Source organism: Nomascus leucogenys, chromosome 1a, assembly GCF_006542625.1.
Source record: "Nomascus leucogenys isolate Asia chromosome 1a, Asia_NLE_v1, whole genome shotgun sequence".
Taxonomy (NCBI): Eukaryota; Metazoa; Chordata; class Mammalia; order Primates; family Hylobatidae; genus Nomascus; species Nomascus leucogenys.
This window is the reverse complement of record NC_044381.1, coordinates 56,488,494-56,500,497: the sequence shown is the minus strand read 5'-3', so window position 1 is coordinate 56,500,497 and position 12,004 is coordinate 56,488,494. Positions and strand designations below refer to the sequence as shown.

The 12,004-nt window shown below is 41.5% G+C and overlaps 1 protein-coding gene across 3 annotated transcripts in view; it reads left to right on the top strand.

Moving 5' to 3' along the window:
- The window catches only part of VPS13A (vacuolar protein sorting 13 homolog A), a 260,053-nt gene that overhangs the window by 38,795 nt on the left and 209,254 nt on the right, over positions 1-12,004 (top strand). For all 3 annotated transcript variants that reach the window (XR_004029357.1, XM_003267439.4, XM_003267441.4), the window contains exons 11-13: positions 6,948-7,075; positions 7,271-7,377; positions 8,184-8,355. Coding sequence is in view for 2 of the 3 variants with exons in the window: in XM_003267439.4 (XP_003267487.2) it covers positions 6,948-7,075; positions 7,271-7,377; positions 8,184-8,355 (407 nt within the window). In the remaining variant the exon portion in view is untranslated. The remainder of the gene's footprint in view (positions 1-6,947; positions 7,076-7,270; positions 7,378-8,183; positions 8,356-12,004) is intronic.

Genomic DNA, 12,004 nt, shown 5'->3' with positions numbered 1-12,004 from the left:
CATGAGCCACCTGGGAACCTGGGAGGTAGAGGTTGCAGTGAGCCGAGATCACGCTACTGCACTCCAGCCTGAGTGACAAAGTGAGACTGTCTCTACAAAAGCAAATACAAAAAAGTGCAGTTTCTTCTATGATGAGGGCACTTAATAAAAGTTGGTGATGGATAACTTAATTATTGAATTTGCATGCCTGATATCATTAACCATAGAATATCCTTCCTGAAAGTATTTCCTTTCTTCGCTCTGTGATACTTTTCTGTCTATATTATATGCCTTCATGACTACTCAAGTGACTCTTCTTTTTGTGCCCACTCTTAAAATAATTATTTTTATTGGTTTGAATTTGGTTTCATTTTCTTGATTCTCTTCTCATAGGAAATATTCAGAACAGATGAGTTATCTGTCATATGTGTTTATGATTTTCAAATCCATTATCGTAAATTCGACTTATTTCTCCTTTGCCCTGAAGTCATTTCTTGCTGTATCAGAGTTCAGTGAGGAGACAGAAAGTACTGAGTAATTTGAAGAGGACAAATTTAATATAAAGAATTACCAACTATAAGAGGAGACTGGAGTAACAAGGGACTGTCTCATAAAAATGCTAAAGATACAGACAGAAGAAACATCCCCTACCCTAGGGCTAAGACAGGGTGCCCAAAAGAGAGGGTCCCCTCCCTCAGGACTGAGTTGTAGACCTTGTTGGAGGACATAGCATGGCTTATTGAATGGCAGGAAATTATCTGTGGTGCTGTGCCAGCAAAACCTGTTGGTACTTCACTCTCTGGAGCTTTCTGGAAATCTGCTTCTAGGGAGCCTCATGGAGGGGTGTCTCTCTGAATGCACTCCAGTACAAAACTGCCTTAGCAAGGTGGTGGGGGAAGTTGCTGGATCTGGCTGCCTCTAGCTGCCATGTACTGCAAAAGGCCAGTGCTGAAGAACTCCATGCTGGAGGAACCAGACACTGCAGAAACTACTGGTTCTGTAGGAGCTGGGTGTGGGAGAAGCCATGTTCTTGCAGGAGGCTATTGAATGAACATACTGGAACCAGGCAGCATGACTCTTTCCTCCTGCAGTGTCTCTCCAGTGTTCTCTACTGATAAAGCTTAACATTATGCCAGCTGGAAAAAGAAAAAAAAATTTTTTTCTCTACATTCTCTGCCTTCAAAAGAAACATATTTAAAGATCCCCAAATCATTTTTCAGAGCAGGCTATGAAGGAGAAGTTTGGAGTTCAGAAGTAAAAAACTGATAACTGGCATACTTGTTGGAGAGCGAAGGGGGAATGAAGGGTTTCTTTTTGTTTGTGTTTATATTTAATCAGGGAGATGACAGCTTGTTTATAGGCTGAGATGGGAATGATGCAGTAGAACATGACAAATTGATGATGCAGGAGAAACGGAGGGGACAGTTTCTGGATTGATGTAGGTGAAAGAGAATGGTGTCTAGTACGCAAGTGAAGAGCTTTGCTGCAGATAGGAGCATAGTTAGTTTATTTATATGATAGAGTTTAGTTGTGAAAGAAGTCCTTATACTGAGTAGATGAGTAGATAGGGTGATAAGAGTTGATGGAAATTCTCTTCTGAGCTCTTCAGTTAAAAAATATGTATCTGAGGTATGTTAGGGTTCTCTAGAGGGACAGAACTAATAGGACAGATGTATATATAAAGATGAGTTTATTAAGGAGTATTGACTCACATGATCACAAGGTGAGATCCCTTAATAGGCCATCTGCAAGCTGAGGAGCAAGGAAGCCAGTCTGAGTCCCAAAGCTGAAGAATTTGGAGTTTGAGAAGAAGAATTTGAATGTTTGAGGGCAGGAAGCATCCAGCACAGGAGAAAGATGTAGGCTCGGAGGCTAAGCCACTCTAGTCTTTCCATGTTCTTCTGCCTGCTTTTATTCTGGCCGCGCTGGCAGCTGATTAGATTGTGCCCACCCACATTGAGGGTGGGTCTGCCCTTCCCAGTCCACTGACTCAAATGTTAATCTCCTTTGGCAACACCATCAGAGACACCCAGGAACAGAAGTTGCATCTTTCAATACAATTGAGTTGACAGTCAATATTAACCATTACATGAGGTGTTGGAGGTTTTTGGAGGGAAAAGAGGGTATGAAATAGGAATGCTAGGGGGGTGAGAGAGTGAATTGACTAGGGCAGTATTCTCAAAGTATGGTTCAAACTAGCAACATCATTTAGAAATGCAGGTTTCTAGAGCCTTTCCCAGACCTCCTGAATCAGAACCTCTGGAGGCGAAGCTCAGCATTTGATGTTTTTGTACTTACTTTTTTATTTGTATAAAATTGTGGAGTACAATCTTTACATGGATATATTGCATAGTAGTGAAGTCTAGGCTTTCAGTGTATCCATCACCTGAATAATGTACCTTGTACCCATTAAGTAATTTTTTTTTTACAATCACTTTTTTTATTAATTTTTTTGCACACAAAAACAATAAACATTTTCTAAAAATACATAGAAACAAAAAGATGCGTATCAAACATATTAGGAAGGTTGCACATGGGAAGTCGGGGAATAGAAATGGGGGGTGGGAATTAAAATAAATGAGAGAGGGACTTTATATGGATCAGTGATAATAACTCAATCCTCTATTTGACAAAGAAGGAGAAGGAAGAGGAAGAAAAAGAAAGTGGGATAAAGGATCAGAAAGGGAGGAAAATAGAAAAAATTAGAGTATGACTCCAGGGTAGACCTGTTTTGTTGTCACTGAGTTGGTTGGTTGGTTTGTCTGTTGTATTTTTCATATGTTTCGCTATGTTGGCCAGACTGGTCTCGAACTCCTAGCCTGAAGTGATCAACCCGCCTCGGCCCCCGAGAGTGCCGGGACCACAGGCGTGAGCCACCACGTCCAGCCCCCACATTGCTTCTGGCCTCCGTGGTAGACCTCCCAGACGGGGCGGTCGGGCAGAGGCGCTCCCCACATCCCAGATGGGGCGGCGGGGCAGAGGCGCTCCTCACTTCCCAGACGGGGCGGCCGGCAGAGACGCTCCTCACTTCTTCCCAGACGGGGCGGCCGGGCAGAGGCGCTCCTAACTTCTTCCCAGACGGGGCGGGCGGCCGGGCAGAGGCGCTCCTCACTTCCCAGACGATGGGTGGCGGGCAGAGGCGCTCCTCACTTCCCAGACGATGGGTGGCCGGGCAGAGGCGCTCCTCACTTCCCAGACGATGGGTGGCCGGGCAGAGGCGCTCCTCACTTCCCAGACGATGGGTGGCCGGCAGAGGCGCTCCTCACTTCCCAGACGATGGGTGGCCGGGCAGAGGCGCTCCTCACTTCCCAGACGATGGGTGGCCGGGCAGAGGCGCTCCTCACTTCCCAGACGATGGGTGGCCGGGCAGAGGCGCTCCTCACTTCCCAGAGGGGGGGGGGGGCGAGGGGGGCCGGGCAGAGGCGCTCCTCCTTCCCAGACGGGGTGGCCGGGCAGAGGCGCTCCTCACTTCCCAGACGTGGGTGGCCGGGCAGAGGCGCTCCTCACTTCCCAGACGATGGGTGGCCGGGCAGAGGCCTCCTCATTCCCAGACGATGGGTGGGGCAGAGGCGCTCCTCACTTCCCAGACGATGGGTGGCCGGGCAGAGGCGCTCTTCACTTCCCAGACGATGGGTGGCCCGCAGAGGCGCTCCTCACATCCCAGACGATGGGTGCCGGGCAGAGGCGCTCCTCACTTCCCAGACGGGGCGGCCGGGCAGAGGCGCTCCTCACTTCCCAGACGGGGCGGCCGGGCAGAGGCGCTCCTCACTTCCCAGACGGGGCGGCCGGGCAGAGGCGCTCCTCACTTCCCAGACGGGGCGGCCGGGCAGAGGCGCTCCTCTCTTCCCAGACGGGGCGGCCGGGCAGAGGCGCTCCTCACCTCCCAGACGATGGGCGGCCGGGCAGAGGCGCTCCTCACTTCCCAGACGGGGTGGCCGGGCAGAGGCGCTCCTCACTTCTTCCCAGACGATGGGTGGCCGGGCAGAGGGGCGGCCGAGCAGAGACGCTCCCCGCCTCCCAGACAGGGCGGCGGCCGGGCAGGGGCTGCAATCCCAGCACCCTGGTAGGCCAAGGCAGGGGGCTGGGAGGCGGCGGCTGCCGCGAGCCAAGACCACGCCACCGCACTCCAGCCCGGGCAACACCGAGCACCGAGTGAGCGAGACTCCTTCTGCAGTCCCAGCACCTCGGGAGGCCGATGTGGGCAGAGCACTCGGGGTCGGGAGCTGGAGACCAGCGTGGCCAACATGACGAAACCGCGCCTGCAGCCAAAGGAGAAAAAGCAGGCAGTGGTGGTGGCGCGCGCCGGCAGTCCCAGGCAGTCCCAGGCAGTCCGCGGTGCGGGGCAGCAGCGAGCCGAGTAGATTGCAGCCTGGGCCACAGAGGGAAAAGTAAGAAAGAAAGAAAGGAAGGAAGGAGGGAGGGAGGAAGGAAGGAAGGCCATTAAGTAATTTCTTACCATCCACCCCTCTCCCATTTCTCTACCTTTCTGAGTCTCCAGGGACTGTCATTCCATGCTCTATGTCCATATATACACATTATTTAGCTCCCACTTAACAAGTGAGAACATGCAGTATTTGTTGTTCTGTTTCTGCATTGTTTCACTTAAGATAATGGCCTCCAGTTCCATCCATGTTGCTGCAAAAAAATGTGATTTTCTTCTTTTTTTGGCTGAAAAGTATTCCAGGATGTTTGTGTACCACGTTTTCTTTGTCCGGTTACCTGTTGATGGACACTTTGGTTGATACCATATCTTCGCTATTGTGAATAGTGCTGTGGTAAACATACATGCACTTTTTTTTTTTTTTTTTAATATAATGATTTCTTTTCTTTCTGGTAGATACCCAGTAGTGGAATTGCTGGATTGAATAGTAGTTCTGTTTTTAGTTCTTTGTGAAATATCCATACTGTTTTCCACAGAGGTTGTACTGATTTACGTTCCCACCAACAGTAATCCCTTTTCTCCACATCCTCACCAACATCTGTCATTTTTTGTCTTTTTAATAAAAAAGACATTGTGGTTTTAATTTTCATTTCTCAGATGATGAGTGATGTTGAGCAGTTTTTCATATGCATGTTGGCCATTTGCATATCTTCTTTTGAAAAATATTTATGTTCTTTGACCACTTTTTTTTGTTTGTTTTTGAGACAGAGTCTTGCTCTGTCGCCCGGGCTGGAGTGCAGTGGCGCAATCTTTGCTCACTGCAAGCTCCGCCTCCCGGGTTCATGACAGTCTCCTGCCTCAGCCTCCTGAGTAGCTGGGACTACAGGTGCCCGCCACCACGCCCGGCTAATTTTTTGTACTTTTAATAGAGATGGGGTTTCACTGTGTTAGCCAGGATGGTCTCAATCTTCTGACCTCATGATCCTCCCTTCTTGGCCTCCCAAAGTGCTGGGATTACAGCCATGACCCACTGTGCCCAGCCCTTTGCCCACTTTTTAATGGAGTTGAGTTTTTTGTTGTTGCTGTTTGAGTTTCTTGTAAACTCTGAATATTAGTCCCCTGTATCATTGATGGATAGTTTGCAGATATTTTCTCCCATTCTACAGTTTGATATTTTAATAATCTCTCCAGGTGATTCTAATGAATACTAAAGTTTGAGAACCACTCAGATAGAATAGGGTTCAATAAGGTTCTCATACTTTGAGAACATTGCCTTTTTTTTTTTTTGGAAAGGGACGTGTAGTAAGTTAAATATTTTACATTTTGCAGGCCATATACAGTTCTTGACACATTCCTCTTTGTTTCTTTTAAACAACTCTAAAAGTGTATGAATCATTTTTGGCTCACTGGTTGTACAAAAATAGGCTGTAGCATGGATTTTGATGATTCCAGGACTGAAGGACTGTTGTGTGATTGCTCAGCAGCATTAAGGATGCACTTGAGATTTATGACATTAAAGTGAGACCCAGCAGTATGTTTTTACGCCCGACTGTGTTCAGCTCCTTAGGAGCACTGTGGAGTTAAGTGGGTTACTCCACACTGACAAAGTGGGAAGTTAAGGAGTCTATGCAAAGGAATGATTAAAATAACTGATGATGGAACTTCAGTAAGGTAGGGATGGACTGAGGATGTGAAGCAGAGGTGAAGGGCAGAGAAAGTTTGGAGGATCAATGAATTGTAGGTCCAGGGTAGCTTCTATCACCAGCCACTAAATTTATTTATTTATTCCTTTTTTTTTTCAATGTAAGAAGGAATACAGAAGAAAGAACGAGATCTTTAAGCATTTATTTATATTCAAATAAACATATTCTTGAATGTTTAATGTTTAAGAAATTAAATGTTAGTCCATATTGGTGATTAAAAGGAATATATCATCTTTATATACAGATTAGCTTATAATTTAATGATGGATCTTTGTCTAGATTCTGCTATTACTGGTCTTCCTCTGAATGGTTCTTATTCTTTTTGGCACCAAACACAAAGAGTTGAGAGGAATTTATCTTAGATTATGGGTTGAGCCAAGCAGGTAATCCTGAACAAACTTTCACTCTTCATCTCTTTCCTTTTACCAATTAAAAGGAACAACACAGATGGATCTAGAGAAATTGATCAGAAATTCAGAAATTATAATTATATAATGGTAGAAACCAGTGTTAATCCTCTTAGCATTTCTAATGTTCATTCATTCTATAAAACTGTGTACTTGTATTAAAACTATGTTTTTGAAATTTTTTTCTTAAAATGTTTCTGCTTTTAAGTATCATATTGGTGTTTTGAGGGGGAGTTCAATTTCCCTTTATTGTATTTAAGGAAGACAGTGAATTATAAGTAGGGAAAAGATAAAGAATCTTCTCCACTAATTAAGGAATAGTTCATCTGACTGAACCATGGCAGTGTGAACATCTGGGAACTGTAGAAAGGGTATAAAATAAATGGAAATCAATGTTTTCAACTTCATCACTTCATTGCCTTGAGACTTTGGAAATATAACTCAGTTTTATTTTTTTCCATTTGTATTATTTTTCAGTATTTCGTCCCATATCTGCTAATGCCAAACTTGTGATGAATCGCCGATCTGATTTTGACTTTTCTGCCCCCAAAATAAACTTGGACGTTGAGTTACATAACATAGCAATTGAATTTAATAAACCACAGGTGATTTTCTTTAATATAATTTTCAATTGTGAATTATTGTTTGATAAAAGCAAAACTAAGATTTTAAATGTTTCACTAAAATTCATGATGCTATATGGTAACATTTCCCTAAAAAGTCAGTAATGTAACTTCTATCTTCAGCAATTAAACAAAAAAATGTGATACATTTAAGAGCTTTAATTTTCCATTCTTTAGTATTTCAGTATTATGGAGCTTCTTGAATCAGTTGATATGATGACACAAAATCTGCCTTACAGGAAGTTCAAACCTGACGTGCCTCTTCACCACCATGCCAGAGAATGGTAAATGCCTTGAATTTTTTTTTTTTTAAGATTTTAAAAATACAACATAAAAATAAACTTCTCGACTTCAAGAATAATCTTTAAGATATACCATTTTTAAGGTCTGATACAAACCATAATTGATTTATAGCTAGAAATATATGTAGCTGCTTTAGCTTATTGAGTTAATGAAACTGATTTAAGGGATTCTTCCTAACACAGTTTACAACTTGAGATGCTCGAATGCCATAGTTTTCATTTACTATATATAGACGGGTCAGTATATTTAGAATTATTACAAAAACAAATCCTGGTTTGTTTTCTTGCATTGTCTCTCCCCAACCCCCACCTCAACTTCCCTATCCGATATGCTGAACCAATATTGTTAAATCTGTATTTTAAAACCTAAAAATGTTATGGAGTCTATGCAGGATAATCCCACTTTAAAACTCAAAAGTCTTGTTATTCCAGTTTTCAAGCTATTCCCTAGTTTCTAGAAGTTACAATTACTCTTTCAGTTGACTATTTCAGTTATTATTCAGATGACTAAATGTTATTTGCCAATTAATGCCTTAACAGTTCTTGCGTAGAACTATATTTAACAAAATGGAATGATTTTGCTTATTTTCACTTAAGAAAGAAGAAAGATTAACATTGAATGGATTATTAATGCAAATGGAGTTGGGTAAAAAGGAAGTACTCAGATAATATATCATTTTCCTAATCTTTGTATTATAGTTATGTATGTTGTTAGAGTAGAAGCAATGTCAGTAATGCTTCATACTGTTGATTTGAGGGTGTTAAATGTTTTTCTTTTTTTTAACTAGGTGGGCTTATGCTATACATGGTGTTCTTGAAGTAAATGTTTGCCCCAGGTTACAGATGTGGTCATGGAAGCATATTAGAAAACATAGGCAAAAAGTGAAGCAATGTAAAGAACTGTATAAAAAAAAGTTAACAAGTAAGAAGCCACCTGGTGAACTTCTCGTGTCTTTGGAGGTTAGCATTTAAAAAGAAATTGTTGAATGTTTTATACTACATAGCTCCTTATTGGTCTTCAGTGACTAATACTCCCTACCTTTTATTCCAATTTTTATTGACCTTTTCATCTCTTTTACTTAGACTTTTTTGTACTTCTGTTCTTCAGCTGGATAATACAAGTTTTGTTGAAATTCTCCTGTGAGCTTTTGAAATTCGAGATTATTCTCAATCTGAAGGAATTTGGGTTCATTGAAATAGTAACTTGAAACCTCTGTTGATTATGTCATTTTTAACCTCAAAAGTCTAAATAGTGTTTGCTACATTGATTCCAACTTCTCTGTGTTGCTTTCAAAGCCTTTTCTGTGTCACCACTACATTTTCCCTATGTTACAATCTGACCGTGCACTAATTTAATGTTTCCTATCCTCTGTATATTTAATGCTCATTCTTATAGCCACGCCTATGCTCATAAATGCTACCTGCCTTTATCTCTGTACCTACTCAATTCTACTCATCCGTGAAGTTCTACTCAAGTCTTAGTGCTTGCATGAAAGTCTCTGAATTTTCTGCTTATACAGAGCCCTTTTTCTCTTAATTTTTGTGGTATCTCTAGTCTCTACCAGTAATTTTACATTTAATTATCTATCTTGAGATATTATTTTTGTATTACTCTTTTAGCATTGTGACATATTTCAAGAGGGACTCTTATACAAATCGATGAACTATAGCTTAGAGAGATTAAGGGGAATTAGTCTCTTGAAGTTAATGTAAACATTCTGAATCCAGAATGAATTTCTAATTCATAGATTAGATTGACTTTTACTTTTATTTTCAATGTGGGAGACTTTATGAAGACCTAGGGCTATTAGGAATGCCTGGGCTTAGAGTCTTTGGGGGATGAGTTCAGGTTTTCTTAGTCTTGAATCGTAACCTGAGTCCTCCAAGTCTGGATAGAAGAACTCTGAATAAGTTATTATGAAATAATAATAGGTTGTAGTTACTTCTCTTGGGGGAAAAATAGTTTGAGCATGAAATTCTCAAAAGTAATTATGGGTAAGTCAAGATGGCTGTGATGAAAGATTTAGCTAATCTCAGCTTATTTCAATAGCTATGACAACTATGAAAAGTGTTAAGTATTAAAAACAAGTTTTAAGTGTATCTGGGTCTACTTGAAATACAGGCATACTTCGCTTTATTTTACTTTGCAGACATTGTGTTTTTTACAAATTGAAGTTTTGTGGCAACCCTGTCTGGCAAATCTGTCGGCAACATTTTTCCAATAGCATTTATTCATGTCTATGTGTCACATTTTGGTAATTCCCACAAGATTTCAAACCGTTTTGTTATTATTGTATCTGTTATGATGATCTATGATCAGTGATCTTTGCTGTTACTGTTGTAACTGTTTTGGGGTGCCACAAACTGCATCCATATAAGACAGCTGTTAAATTAAGTTTAGACTAAAGCTGCCTCCTTACATATTTTAAGTTTGGCCTAAAGGTTTCTCTGTACGCCATGAAGTATAGCTTAAATGGAGGTGTAAACAGACTTTAGTCAACTCTTGTGCCAATCACCAAGTTTTGGTCAATCACATGTGGCCAGTTGTTCAAACCGTGTTCAAATAAGGTGAACACTAAGCTATAAGCAAACCAGCTGTTTCTGTACCTCACTTCCATTTTCTCTATGTCACTTTCCTTTTTCTGTCCATAAATCTTCCACCGTGTGGCTACACCAGAGTCTCTGAGCTTCTTCTGGCTCTGGAGGCTGCCGGGTTTACAAATTGTTCATTGCTTAATTAAATCTTTTAAATGTACTTCGGCTGAAGTTTTTATTCTAACACAGCAGACTTAATAAATGTTGTGCGTGACTGTTCTGCTGACTGGCTGTTTTCCTGACTCCCTCTCCTTGGGCCTCCTTATTCTATGAGATAAAATATTGAAATCAGGCCGATTAATAACCCTACAAAGGCCTCTAAGTGTTCAAATATAAGGAAGAATCATATGTCTCTCACTTTAAATTGAAAGTTGGAAATGATTAAGCTTAGTGAGGAAGGCATGTTGAAAGCAGAGATAGGCCAAAAGCTAGGCTGCTTGTGCCCAGTGGTTAGCTGAGTCCTGAAGGAAATTGAAAGTGCTATTCCAGGGAACACATGAATGATAAGAAAGTAAAACAGCCTGATTGCTGATGTGGAGAATGTTTTAGTGGTCTAGATAGATGAAATCAGCTACAGCATTCCTCTAAGCCTTATCCAGTGCAAGGCCCTAAACATATTCTCTTCAATACTATAAAGACTGAGAGAGGTGAGGAAGCTGCAGAAGAAAAGTTTGAAGATAGCAGAGATTGGTTCTTGAAATTTAAGGGAAGAAGCTGTCTTTATAACATAAAAGCATAAGGCGAAGAAGAAAGTGCTGATGGAGAAGCTGCAGCAAGTGATCCTGAAGATCTAGCTAAGATCATTGATGAAGGTGGCTATACTAAACAGATTTTCAGTGTAGATGAAACAGCCTTTTACTGGGAGAGGATGCCATCTGAACTCTCCTAGCTAGAGTGAAAAAGTTAATGTCTGGCCTCAAAGCTTCAAAGGACAGGCTGACTCTCTTGCTGGGTGCTGATGTAGCTAGTGATTTCAGGTTGAAGCCCGTGATTCTTTGCCATTCTGAAAATCTTACGGCCCTTAAGAATATGCCAACTCTACTCTGCCTATGCTCTGTACACAGAACAGCAAAGCCTGGATGACAACATATCTGTTTACAACATTTTAAACCCAAGCTCAGACCTACTGCTCAGTAAAAAAGATACTTTTCAAAATATTATTGCTAATAGACAATGCACCTAGTCACCAAAAGCTCTGATAGAGATATACAAGGAGATGAATGTTGTTTCCATGCCTGCTAACACCATATCTGTTCTGCCACCCATGGCTTGAAGAGTAATTTTAACTTCCAAGTCTTATTATTTAAGAAGTACATTTTGTAAGATGATAGCTGCCTTATGAAATAGGTAGTTATTCCTCTGATGGATCTGGGCAAAGTAAATTGAAAACCCTCTGGAAAGGATTTGCCATTCTATATGCCATTAAGAATATTTGTGAATCATGGGTGGACGTCAAAATATGAACATTGACAGGTGTTTGGAAGTTGATTCCAACCCTCATGGAAGACCTTGAGAGGTTCAAGATTTCAGTGGAGAAAGTCACTGCAGAAGTGGTGGAAGTACCAAGAGAACTAGAAATGGAGCCTGAACATGTGACTAAATTGCTACAATCTCGTGATAAAACTTTAACCAATGAGGAGCTGCTTCTTATAGAAGAGCAAAGAAAGTGGTTTCTTGAGATGAAATATACTCCTGGTGAAGATGAGAACATTGTTGAAATGACAATTAGAAATTTACATGAAATTAGTTGATAAAGCAGCAGTGCTGTTTGAGAGGATTGACTTCAATTTTGAAGGAAATTCTGTAAGTAAAATGCTATCAAACAGCATTGTAAGCTACAATAAATCATTTGTGAAAAGAAGGGTCAACTGATGTGGCAAACTTCAGTTAAGAAATTGCAATAGCCACCCCAACCTTCAGCAATCACCACCCTGATGAGTCAGCAGCTATCAACATCGAGGCAAGATCCTCCACCAGCAAAATACTACAACTTACTGATGGCTCAGATGATTGT